The 13,433-nt window shown below is 39.9% G+C and overlaps 1 protein-coding gene across 21 annotated transcripts in view; it reads right to left on the bottom strand.

Annotated features, from left to right (window-relative positions):
• DLG1 (discs large MAGUK scaffold protein 1) overlaps positions 1–13,433 on the bottom strand; it is a 152,089-nt gene that overhangs the window by 36,859 nt on the left and 101,797 nt on the right. For all 21 annotated transcript variants that reach the window (XM_069865378.1, XM_069865360.1, XM_069865361.1 and 18 more), the window contains 6 exons: positions 12,225–12,394; positions 11,421–11,557; positions 11,015–11,159; positions 6,201–6,327; positions 4,647–4,803; positions 3,465–3,567 (listed from right to left, as the gene is read on the bottom strand). In XM_069865378.1, coding sequence (XP_069721479.1) covers positions 3,465–3,567; positions 4,647–4,803; positions 6,201–6,327; positions 11,015–11,159; positions 11,421–11,557; positions 12,225–12,394 — 839 coding nt within the window. The remainder of the gene's footprint in view (positions 1–3,464; positions 3,568–4,646; positions 4,804–6,200; positions 6,328–11,014; positions 11,160–11,420; positions 11,558–12,224; positions 12,395–13,433) is intronic.

The following is a 13,433-nucleotide window of genomic DNA, read 5'->3' as shown; positions in this document are numbered from 1 at the left end:
ACACAAGTACAACCCAGTAGGCAACTCAACTGTTTACAACAACAGCTCCTACGTAAGCTGCAAGATAAAGCACAGAATCTACAAGGAGAAAGCAAAAGTCACTCAACTGCAATTGTGGCAGTACAGAAGTGCTTGATGCGCAAGCCACTTTTGTAGAAAGAATACCTTGATACACTCTACTTGGCTTTTTGCTTTCCCAAAAAGCATCGATAAGTTGCTGAAATTTTGTTCAGTAGTTTTTGTAAGGCATCTCTCAAATATACTGAATGCTGCTGTAAACAAAATGAATGCCCAGAAGGATATTTTTAGGAATGAGATTACATCTGTTTCCACCCTATTCTATAACCAAGGAACATTTCAGAGATTTAAGGGGAAAAAAAAGACAGCAGTTATGTAATTCGAGCCTGGATACAATAAAAGCAGTATTACTCAGCCACATTAGTCCACCTTAACTCAGAAAACTAGTGTTTGAGAAACCATGTTGTCTTACTGGGGTTGAAGAGACAAATACAGAAAATTAAACCCTTTTCATGAAAGAGATTTTTCGAGATTAATTTTTCAACGGCATACTCAGGCTTTTTGTGAGATCCTTTTTTCAGAAATGTAGTGAGGAAGACAAACAGGGTATTTCTGACAGAGCTAATGTGGTAGGATGTAAAAACAAGCTAGCATTCCCGCCACATCTATGAACATACCAACTGTCATAAACAATTACAGGGAGTGAAGTGAGCTGGTCCCAAGTGTCTTCCAAACGCTCCTATCATACTGAATCTATTTACCCAGTTGTAATGAACTCTGATGGATGCCTAGGATCTCCTTGATCCGTCCTAGCTGTCAGCATCTTGCACAAAATCTTGCATGATTTATAAATACAAACAAAATATATATGCAATACAAACAGTTATAACTGATGCTCTTCATCTTTACGAAGACATTTGAGAAAAAAAAACCAATAATTTTATGAATTTTTCATTTTAATACTTAACCTTTTTTTGAGTGGCATAAACAACTGTGGAGACAATAATATATATATATGTATTTTTTTCTAAAATTTTCCAACTGAAATTACTGAAATTACTGAAATGAGAGGAAAAAACAACCATCCACAGCTATAATTTAGGAAAACTGAAGATAACCAAAGAACATACGCACTTTATCAAGTGCACTCAATCACATGGACAATATTTACTATTTGAAAAGCCAAATCTTAGACTGCTTTCCTATGATAATAAATGAACAGTAACCTTGAAGGAAATACTCTTTTTACTTTTCTCCAAGATATGAACAGCAAGCATTGGTCCAACTCACCTCCCACACCAGACCTGAAAGAAGCAGACAGCTGGAGTTCCATTCAACCTCTTTTTACGAGAAGTAAGAAAAAGACAAGCAGAGATGTCAAAGTCAGGCATTAGTAACTAGAGCCCACTGAGGTAGGCTGGCCATGTGTCAATTCATATATGCCTGCAAACTACAATGGCTCTCAATCTCCTAGTTATACTTTTCTGTCATGCCATACTTCAAAAGGGTAGAGTAAGCCCTAACATGCTTCCAGAATCTTCACTCCAAATGGAGATTTTAAGTGCTATTTCTTTGAATAACGTGTCAGATGTCTGCCCATAATCTGGGATAACTCAAGTAACACCTCCCACAGGCATCGTCTCAAATAGGTCCTGTAATTCTCTTGAGAACTGCACTCTCACTACAGCTCAACCTCATGCAGTCAGTCTTGTTCTGAACGCTTCAGTAATCATGAAGGAATGAATACAGCTCCAGGTTTTAAGTCTACAAGTGACAGTTGCTGAGAAATTTGTAAGAGGCAGCGTATGTTGCTCTGGGCAAATATCTGTGCAATGACTCAAAATCCCATCAGTCACTCAAGCACCTCAATACATGTTTTGATCAAATAAGTTATCTACTTGGACATGCAGTGAAGAAGAAAGCTGTTATTTCCAAAGCTGAAAGTGCAGTAACCATCCAAAATGCTTAGTTCTCTTATTCTGAAAGGAAAAGAGAGTTCTGACTTCAAAAGTGTGAAAGGATTCTTTTCTTTGTGAAGACTGAAACCTGGAAAGAGGATTAAAAAACTGCTGCTTTTGCATGAAGCCTGGATACATTTTTTGGCAAGGAAAAGGAAAGTGCTTGTGTCCTGGGGCATATTCTACAAGAGAAACATTTGTTCTGCTACCAGGAGCCGCATCTCAACATATCTTCTTGGCAGAAAAAGTAGCGACCAAGAATGCCATCTTCGAACAATAAAGAGGTCAGATGATAAAAATGACAACTCATGGGCAAATAAAAGCACTAGTTTTATTTCTCACTCGGGTGAGGCATCCCTGTGCTGGGAGTGAGAAGGTGTGACAATTTAACCTACCTGTCACAACACTGAAGAGCTAAGCAGATGACTGACCAAACATGTATCAATAGAAATATTCGATAATTCTGATAAAAATCCAAAGAAAACGTTCCAGAACTAATGCTGACCTTGCTATTCTTCCTAACAATCTCAGAGTGAGCACTCCTCAAAAACGAATCCTGGAACTGAGCAATCCAATGTGTGAAAAGGAAGCACATCCTTTCAAGACAATGCAGCCACTGACAGCATGGGCTGGCTGCAGGGATTTGACCATGAACCAGACACAAATTAGTTGGCCTTATTACTGCCCAGGTTCCTAGGTCAGTGGCAATATACGATGTTGATGTGGGGGGAAAGAAATGGGGAAGCTAATCTTTCAAAGACTTGGAGAGAAAATAGTAAGAGAAACATGACAGACAAGAATAAAGAAAAGCATGCTGGAATCAGCTACCTAAACATTTGAGATGAAGACAGTAGTCCTGCTCAATGTCCAATTATCCAGTCCTGATAAACACCTACCCCTTGCCAGTACTGTTAAAGGAAAGATTTAAGCAAACAAGGTTTAGGCAAGAAAAATTTAGGGATGGGCCATCCAATGTAGCAAAATTGGAGAAAGCGTTCATTCATAGTAAGAGATCAAAAATGATCAAAATGTTTTATCATATAAATCAACAATAACACATGGGTTCATAGAGTCAAGATTAGTATATAATTTCACACTACTGAATTTTTAAAGTTTCAAATAGACAAAGGCATTTGAAACGTGCTGTAGAATTACAAGAGTACAAACGTGTGTATTGTGAAGAGGCAGTATTATTCAGCTTCTGCAGAACACACAAGAATGGTTAATCTGCATCAGCTGCAGTCTAATTTGGATCAGAAGAAATTGCTGGATAAACAGAAATATCAGCTCAGTATAAAACAGAGGAATGAAAATCTGATGGTCTCCTTAGGTCATCTGAATCAACACAACAGACAAGGAATTAGTCTTTAACTCTCCTACCACTAATGAAAATAAACCACCACATGAAAGGATGTCTTTCATAATTATGAAACAAAAGTAACGACATGGTGTTTCTGCCGAGGTCTGAATATATAAGGCAACCCTTACCTTCTGGACGGTACTGAGCTATAATCGTTACTGCTTGGCCTGCATTCTTCAGTGCTGCCGCTGCCTGTTCATGGGTTGCTGCTTTTAGATCTACTCCATTTACCTACAAATAATACAAAAGAGCTATTTATCAAAACAAATGTTTGTGTTTATCATCACAGAACAGTTTCCACACCATATGAGTTTTCTCTGTTTCCAACATTACAAGCTACTTAATACAAAGATTACTGATCCTTACGGAAATCCAAAGTCAATAGATCCCCTCTCACATACCCCTCTGTTAAGAAACACCGTAATCATCACAGCGCATAACTGAATTAATTTGTATTCACTAGGTTAATTTTCTTCTTAAGACATTCTTTCTTTTAAAGGAGACACAAAAATGTTACTTTCTGTGATGGTTCCCTTCACCTTTCTACAACACGGTCCCTTTAGCCAAAGCATTCCCACAGACCATTATGTCTGACATCCAGTGCCAGACCACACCCTCCATGAAATTGTCAGAAAAAAACAGCTGGGCAGAAACGCGCGCCACATTTTCAGACCAAACGTATTTTTCATTGCTCAAACTAAAATAAAGGTGTACATCAATACCAGCTTTTTAAAAACAGTAGAGCCGAAATTGTTTTTTTTTCTCTTAAACACCAAATTCAAATGTCATTGTCCAAAAAAAGCATTCTCCATAAATTAAGTCATTTCACAAAGAAACACGCAAAATCTTTATGACCTTCAGTATTAATACAGAAAAAGCCCTCAGAGAGGTATGAGATAGATCTGTTTAGGACTAACGGGGAGTTTAGTAGTTACTCCATAAAGTAAAGCACCCAAATTTAGACACTACTGCCAAGTGTCTCCATCTCATTAGAAGGTTTACTTCTGAAACCTGCATTCTTTCAACGTAGGCACACACACCCTTCAGCTACCAGACTAAGACAAACTGATGTCTTTGGAAAAAAGATCTCTGAGACAGGAAAGGGCTCTACTAGCCAGGTTACAGATGAGAAACTGAGGCAGACTAAAGTCCTCAAAGGTACTTTGGTAGTATTTTGGCATCTGTTCCACTGTGTAAAATTTAGCTCAGCTAATGATATTCTTTGAAAATAAATCATATTAACTGTCATTAATGTTCAGAGAGATGAAAAAATTTCTTGTAGTTTAAATAAAAGCAGCAAGGAATCCTACAGAAATTATACGATCCCCTTTCCTAAGCTCTCCACTCAGGTCAGCTGGCCCGCCTGCAAGTATGAAAGAGATGAAAATTCCTTCTCCATCTTCTCCTCCAACAATGTTGAATCCAAGACCTGTTGATCCTCGATGCAGGACAACCTTTCTAGGCTCCCTGAGTGAAAGAAAGGAATACGAAATCTTGGTCACTAGTCACGAGTAACAGTAAAACAAAAAGCTAGGTTTTATGAGAGAAGTAGTGTTGAAAATTATCAAAAGTTGTACATTTCTTAAGGCAGCTATGTCGTGCGTCATGACCCCCCCAAAGCTTAGATTTTTAATTAATAGCTTCTATTCTTTCCACACTTTCAATTCTGCTTGTTGTTAGGGGAACTGAATAATTCTTAAGCATGCATGTATTCTAAATTCCTATTGCACTATAATCCTATTCAGCACTAATGTTACTTCCATACTTGCAGCAACTGCAACTGAAAAAGTTAAACTAAACCAAGTTGTTGCATTCTTTTTATAGGATTCCCTCCTGGCTTGAATGAGAAGAGGAAAGAAGAAATGCTGATTAAGATGAGGCAAATCAATTTCTAATGCAGGAACACTCCTTCCAAAAATCTACTAACCTGCTACTTGAACCAATACAAGAAAAGCATAAATGATTTCAGAAACAGATATCTCTAATAAAGCAGAGCAACTGTGCACTGCGTTTGAAAAAACACTAGAGAGCACTAAAGAACAATTAATGGACATTCTTAAGTATTTGAAGACATTAATTTTTAATTTATAGCTGCATTGTTCCAAAACACGCAACAAATATCATCTAGTCCAACCTTTCAAAACCACTCCATTTTTGCACTGGCTCTTAAAACTACTTAGTCACAAATTCTTAAATTTCACCCCTATCAACTATTATATTTCTCCCTTATGTTTCAATCCTGGGCTGACTCTGCCACAGAAACTGAGTGACATTATCCATATCAGATGATGCTGTGACACAGAACTTGGCAACAAATATTCAAAATGCAGTAAAGCATCCCTATACTTGCAGAACAGAAGGGTAACATAATTACAAGAGCTTCCCTTTACCATCGGTGATGAACAAAAGATTAATGCAATCTACTGAATCAGTGAAGGAACGAATGGTCTGTTAACGAGAAAGGATTAAGAGCGCCCTAGCCTTTCTGGATTTACTAATCCATCAAAACAAACTGCTGCTGGGGGAGGGAGGCGGGAGGATTGTTGGCTTTAAAATAAGAAATAATCTCTCGTCTGCTCATACCACCATCCTAAAAAGCTCAAAGCTCAGTCAACTTATGGAGCGCTTTGGCAGGGCATTCTGGTTTTCATAGTACTCCTAGACTGATAAATCATATATGCACGTGCATGTGCATATGTAGTATCTACTTTCTCCTTACACCAGTTTTCACAAGTGTTAAGAAACTAATGATTTGCATTTAATTCCTGAAATAAAATATAGTATTTAATAGCACATTGCCCACAAACACATCTTACGAAATTTCCTGCTAACTTATTTGCCATGTAGCTTTATTTTTTCATTACCTGGTAATCTCATCATCTCCAAGCATTCCCTTGGGAATTGGTGAGTATCGCCCCGGTGATGCCGGGGGCAAGGACTGTCCCAAGTAGGCAGATGGAGTGATATGGTTATCCACTGGCTGAGAATAAGCTTCAAAGAGGGGAAAAATAGTATAAGCATTAAGGCAACAATGAAAAGAGCTGGAGGAAATAAAACAAAGTATTACAAGGAATGACCTCTTCTAAAACAAAAATATGATAAATTACAAATATCATAGTTCTAAAACATTGTCACATCTACATATTACCCAGTTTCCTTACACACTAAGTCAGCAGGCAGATTTCTCAGTTTGACTGCATTTAAAAAACAAAAAAAATTTTATAGAAAGAAACACTGCGGACAGCTTAAGCCCACAAGGAGAGTCTGGAGAATTATCTGGTTTTAAAGTTGTCTTTAGAATCATAGAACATTTAGATTGGAAAAGACCATCGAGTCCAATCATAAACCTAACACACTCAAGTCCACTGCTAAACCATGTCCCCCACGCACAATACCTACACATTTTTTGAACGCCTCCAGGGATGGTGACTCAACCACTTCCCTGGGCAGCCTGTTCAATCCTTGGGCAGCTTGACAACCCTTACAGTGAACAAATTTTTCCTACTATCCAATCTAAACCTCTCCTGGTACAATTCGAGGCCATTTCCTCTCATTCTATCACTTGCTGCTTGGGCAAAGAGACCAACACCCACCTCACTACAACCTCCTTTCAGGTAGTTGTAGAGAGCAATAAGGTCTCTCCTCAGCCTTCTCTTCTCTAGACTAAACAACTCCAGTTCTTTCAGCTGCGCCCAAGACTTGTGCTTCAGACCCTTCACCAGCTTTGTTGTCCTTCTCTGGATACACTCCAGCAACTTGATGTCTTTCTTGCACTGCAGGGCCCAACAACGAATACAGTATTTCAGGTGCATCCTCACCAGCTCTGAGTACAGGGGGACAATCACTTCCCTGCTCCTGCTGACCATACCATTTCTGAGACTAGCCAGGAGGCTGCTGGCCTTCTTAACCACCTGGCCACACTGCTGGCTCATGTTCAGCCAGCTGTTTCACCCTAGGGTACTGAAGGAGCTGGCGGATGTGCTGGCCAAACCCCTTTCCATCATCTTCCAACAGTCCTGGAAGACTGGGGAAGTCCCACTGGACTGGAGGCTGGCTGATGTTGTGCCCATCTACAAAAAGGGCCGCAGGGAGGACCCAGGAAACTACAGGCCTGTCAGTCTGACCTCAGTGCCAGGGAAAGTCATGGAACAGGTGATCTTGAGTGCTATCATGAAGCACATGCAAGAGAACCGTGTGATCAGGCCCAGTCAACATGGGTTCACAAAAGGCAGGTCTTGCCAGACTAACCTGATCACCTTCTATGACAAAGTGACCCGGCTACTGGATGAGGGAAAGGCTGTGGATGTGGTCTTCCTGGACTTCAGCAAAGCCTTTGACACAGTTTCTCACAGTGTTCTGCTTGAGAAACTGTCAGCCTCTGGGCTGGACAGGCGCACACTCTCCTGGGTGGAAAACTGGTTGGATGGCCGGGCCCAGAGAGTGGTGGTAAATGGTGTGAAATCCAGCTGGAGGCCAGTGACAAGTGGGGTTCCCCAGGGCTCAGTGCTGGGTCCAGCCCTGTTCAATGTCTTCATCAATGATCTGGATGAAGGCATCGAGTGCACCCTGAGCAAGTTTGCGGACGACACTAAGCTGGGTGGAAGTGTCGATCTGCTGGAGGGTCGGGAGGCTCTGCAAAGGGATCTGAACAGGCTGGACCGCTGGGCAGAGTCCAACGGCATGAGCTTTAACAAGGCCAAATGCCGGGTCCTGCACTTGGGGCACAACAACCCTATGCAGTGCTACAGACTGGGAGAAGTCTGTCTAGAAAGCTGCCTGGAGGAGAGGGACCTGGGGGTGTTGGTTGACAGCGACTGAACATGAGCCAGCAGTGTGCCCAGGTGGCCAAGAAGGCCAATGGCATCTTGGCTTGGATCAGAAACGGCGTGACCAGCAGGTCCAGGGAGGTTATCCTCCCTCTGTACTCGGCACTGGTGAGACCGCTCCTCGAATACTGTGTTCAGTTCTGGGCCCCTCACCACAAGAAGGATGTTGAGGCTCTGGAGCGAGTCCAGAGAAGAGCAACAAAGCTGGTGAAAGGGCTGGAGAACAGGCCTTATGAGGAGCGGCTGAGAGAGCTGGGGTTGTTTAGCCTGGAGAAGAGGAGGCTGAGGGGTGACCTCATTGCTCTCTACAACTACATGAAAGGACGTTGTAGAGAGGAGGGTGCTGGCCTCTTCTCCCAAGTGACAGGGGACAGGACAAGAGGAAATGGCTTCAAGCTCCGCCAGGGGAGGTTTAGGCTAGACGTTAGGAAAAAATTCTTTACAGAAAGGGTCACTGGGCACTGGAACAGGCTGCCCAGGGAGGTGGTTGAGTCACCTTCCCTGGAGGCGTTTAAGGCACGGGTGGACGAGGTGCTGAGGGATATGGTTTAGTGTTTGGTAGGAACGGTTGGACTCGGTGATCCGGTGGGTCTCTTCCAACCTGGTTATTCTGTGATTCTGTGATTCTGTTGACCTTTAAATCAACTGAAGTCAATTAAGAATTTCTGTTCCTTAAAATCACTACGTTGGAGAAACAGTGAAAAACACAAGTTCAATGTCACATTTCTTCCAAACGGTCAAGGCGTCTACTCCTTTTCAATGATCTGAGGCGAGGCATCCTGTCACCTCTAGGATATTTTCCAGGCCATTCCAACTACCAAGACTGAACAGCAGGGGAGGTTATATTTCTTAAGACACTGACCTGAATCACTTTTAATAACACAAGTGCTGGCAGGGATGTGCTCAGCCAACAGCACACATTGGGAATCAAAGGTAAGATTATTCAATCTCCTGCTCTCCAAGGCGAGAGGCACCAAGTTACTCAGAGTAATAAACAAGCTAAGGCAAAACATTTCGACCATACTGCAAGGGCCAGTTGCCTCGTTCACAGGTACATTTGTGTCTCTAGTAAGGAAACTGATTATGCCCTGCCTTGCAGTATTTTATTTCTCCATGTAGAGCGGAAATACTGCAGCAATGCACACAAAGGACAAATACTTGAAAATTGCCAAGGAGTCAAAAATTCATTGTTAATCATGTCTTCAAAGGAGGCCTGTACAGGAAGCAAGTTCTCTGTCTCTCAAAAACTGTGTAGACACTTTTTCAACTCAGATATTCTACAATCTGCACTGTACAGGTAATGTTGGTGTTTCCAAACAGCAAGTTCTAGACCTCCTTAGTAATACCAAATAACCTTAAAAGCATTTATAACAACAACTTACTGGACGTTTGTTCCAGGAACCCTTTAATGACCAGTATGTACATACAGATGACTGAGGCAGTTTACATTCCCTACTGCAGAAGACTAATAGCTATGATGATTAAACATACAAATCAGTTTAGCTGCCAATGGTGGCAGCTACCTGGGCGGCATCAGGCCACAGGACCATCCCACCTACAGTGCTGTTGTTCCTCTGCATACAATGAACATAGTTTTTTTGGCTGAATTGCCATGTTTCCTATACTGGAAGTTCTCATCTTTCAGCATCTCAGAGACTGGATTCCACACAGAGGAACAGTATTCAAATGGCAGTACTCTCAGAAAGAACAATCTTTCATAACTGCATTCTTCTTGAGTCAGAATATGGAGATCACTGTAAAGTAACTGCTTAAACTAGCAATCCACACCTCAAGGGAGGTTGAAAGAAAAATCTCACAGAAGCAAAAGAAACTGTACTTTTGTTCGTTGTTCTATACATACTATTTTAGATTACAGCAGTGGTGTTTCAGCAAGTGTTTCTTTTTTCATGTGAAGTAGTATCTCAACAGATCAGGGGTACCTATCAATTGCTTGTATCTAACAGCAGGAAACAAAGAAACCCGTAACATAACTCTTTCCCGGAACCATTTTATATGACAAGATGAGTAAAACTCATCTTCCAGAAAAGCCCACCTTTCAGTCTTGGAAAGATTGTTACATCATTTTCATCCCTTTCCTGAAATGCTGAATGGTAACACCCCTCTTGAAGAAAAAGTACACTGAACTAAAACATTTCTTTACATTGTAGTTCAATGCTGCACTTTTTGGATTTCTATGTTTGACTTCAAAAAGACTCCTGTAAGTAGTACCCTTAAGTCAATAAGAAGTTGCTATAACTATATTCAATATAGCATTTACTGGTTTTCCAATTAAATTATCAAGAAATGTGTCAAAACTGAAGTAAGATTTCAAGTAAGTTAACAATGAATTTTGCAGTACATTTGCAGGCAGGTATCAGAGGTCAAGGCCTCCCCCCCCTCCCAGTCTTCAAATACGCGCAGCTTATGAAAAAGCAGAAAACCAGAAAAAATAAGTCCAAACGTCACTATCCTCTACCCGAAACAGTATTGTCTTTTGCTCAGTTCACTGGACACTGCATATCTATGCAGTGCATTGTCTGTTACTCCTCAGAGCCTCCAGGAGAATGAGGCACATGGCTTTCTTGTGCTCATCAGCAAGTAGTTGGAAACACCAATTCATTTGGTCAAGGCCACAGAAGTCAAGGAAAAATACTAAGAGCCCCATTGTTGCTGTCTTTTCAGTACAAAAGCTATAGGATGTTATTCTCCTTAGCACAACTTCCCTGATTAATCCATTTTCTTACATCACTGTGTAATTTTAAAAAGCCTGAAGCTGTTAAAATAGTAAAATTGGGGTACATTACAGTCTTAAATGGAAAAATAATTAAATCACAAAGATAAGCTGAACTTACAGTTTGTGATGTCAGGAGGGGCATAACTGTCATTCATGAACATGCTGGTGGGCTTTGCAACTTTCAGATAAACAAAGTCAGATGTATTTTTTAAGGCAGTCACTGCGTCTTCATGAGTAACTTCTTCTAAGCAAACGCTGTTCACCTAAAGATAAAAAAAATCAAACAAATTCTCAACACAGAAAAACGTGGCCATTACAAAGAAACTTTCCAGTGCCCCTTAGACGGTGGGGAAGTCCTATGATCCAAATAGTTCCTTATGATGCAGATTTTAAAACTTAAAAACACTGAATCTTAACAGCATTATTGTCAAGAATCGATAGGCTGCTTAACCACAAAATGAGTCATGCCCTTACTGGGCCTAAAAGTGAATGACCATAAAAAAAGAAATGCAGCTCTTACTTACAGCTAAAAGTTTGTCTCCAATCTGAAGTTTGCCATCTTTATGTGCTGCCCCGCCTTCAATGATTTTCGTTACGTAGATGCTGTTGTCTCCAGGTATATGCTGATTCCCGACACCACCAGCAATACTGAAACCAAGACCTGCTTGAAGATAAAGTCATTACTGCAGAAACCTTTTAGCCTTTATTAAATTCAAAGTATTATATAAATAATAATAATGCTATCTGTATCATATATGCACACACACATATATATAAAAAATACTAGGCTCGGGTTGAAGCAATACTTGATGCCTTTCCAAGTGAACCCCATGATGTTCTGGAAAAGACATAACATTTATAGAAGCTCTGAAAAACCAAAAGTTAAATCATTTACTTCACGCCTCGTGAAGAATGCACACAAGGACAGCTATAGCATCACCACTGACATTTAAAGAACCACTGTACAACGTTTCTCCATGCAGAAACAAAATAATACTTCCTACAAACATTTTTTAATCTCTCAAAGATCATTCTAGGTAATTCAATAAAATATTTTACTCCCATTTGTATGTACTTAACAATTACTAAATACTGCCTGAAATACAATTTTTATCTTTTGGAAGAAAACTATGCATTCTACAAAGACAGTTTCAAGACATAGGGAGGAAAATTCAGAAGCATTTGAGATGCCACTACCTTATTTTTCATTACTCTGCATTTCCTAGAACCTCATAAACAAGGTACTATTTTCTTTCAAAAAAACAAATGCAGAAATCCATCATCAACTCTATCCTCCTTGCGAAACAAGTTTTATACTTCTTAGGTACCTTTAGGGCCTTTTACAAGTTTGATTTCCACTATTTTTTCTGTGACTGGTTTTCTTCTTTTGACATACAATCGTACAATTGATCCTGCTTCTTTCAATGCTTCAACTGCTTTGCTGTGTGTCACATCCCGAACATCTACTTCATTTACTCGCAGAATACAATCATTAACCCTAGAGACAGCAACATTCATGTTCAGCTGTTGTGTTGGAGCACATTGGACACAGTAGCAGCCTAACATTTTATCTACAGTACACTAATATACATGTTAACACATTAAGATACAATTTTTGCTTCAAAATTATACTGATTCAAGACAATTCAAGTTCTAAAATTAATTATTAGTGCTTAAAAATAAAACATGGATCACTAGAAAACATTTAAAGGGAATGTTTTCTACACAGCTGAAGAGGACACCTTATATATGTTTCATCTAAACAGTATTTTGAAGAGAGCTTCGTACAAGCTACCTTTTGACAAGAGTTACAAGAAAGAATTAAAGAATTCAGAAATTAGGAAGCATGCAATGAGAACTTGCTAGTTCTAAGCCATGATATGAACAAGTCAACCTCCATTCTTGCTTTTCACAAGCTTTTTAAGTGCCAGCTTTCCACTCCATTTAACATGTTGCTGTTATTACACTGAGCTCTCATTACATTAAGTACAAAGCCTGACCCACCTGTCACCATGTGCTGCCAGATGACAAAAGCCAACAAGCTAAAATGAAGCCTTGAAATAAGCTTATTAGGACTAAACCCAATAATGCATCAGGCATTTGCATCAAAAACAAGAGGGCAAGTTCTCGTCAACACAAGAGAAAACAGTTGGTCCTACAACTGGATGTGTTTTTTCCCCACATAGTGATATAGGAATATACTTAAAGACTGTTCAAGACTAGAGAATTAATTACTTAATGTGATTTGTTATTAAATTCTAACAGTACTCTTCAAAGGAAGTTGCAAATATCACTTGCAACCATTTAGTAACATGCCAACCTTTCCTAACTAGGAGTTAAGTAGTATAAGTCCACAATCAAAAAAGAAAACAGAGTATATACTGGAGGAGTACTCTATTAAATTAACCAAAAAATATGGCTTTGGAAAACGAGTGTATCTCGGGAAAAATTAAAACAGAATTATACTGAGCACAAAAAGGGTTGCTATTAAGTTCAACTATCTTAGAGATCAGAAAGTCTGCATGCAGATAAGAGTT

Source organism: Phaenicophaeus curvirostris, chromosome 10 (genome assembly GCF_032191515.1).
Source record: "Phaenicophaeus curvirostris isolate KB17595 chromosome 10, BPBGC_Pcur_1.0, whole genome shotgun sequence".
In the NCBI taxonomy this organism is placed as follows: domain Eukaryota; kingdom Metazoa; phylum Chordata; class Aves; order Cuculiformes; family Cuculidae; genus Phaenicophaeus; species Phaenicophaeus curvirostris.
This window is presented reverse-complemented; position numbering and strand designations above follow the sequence as displayed.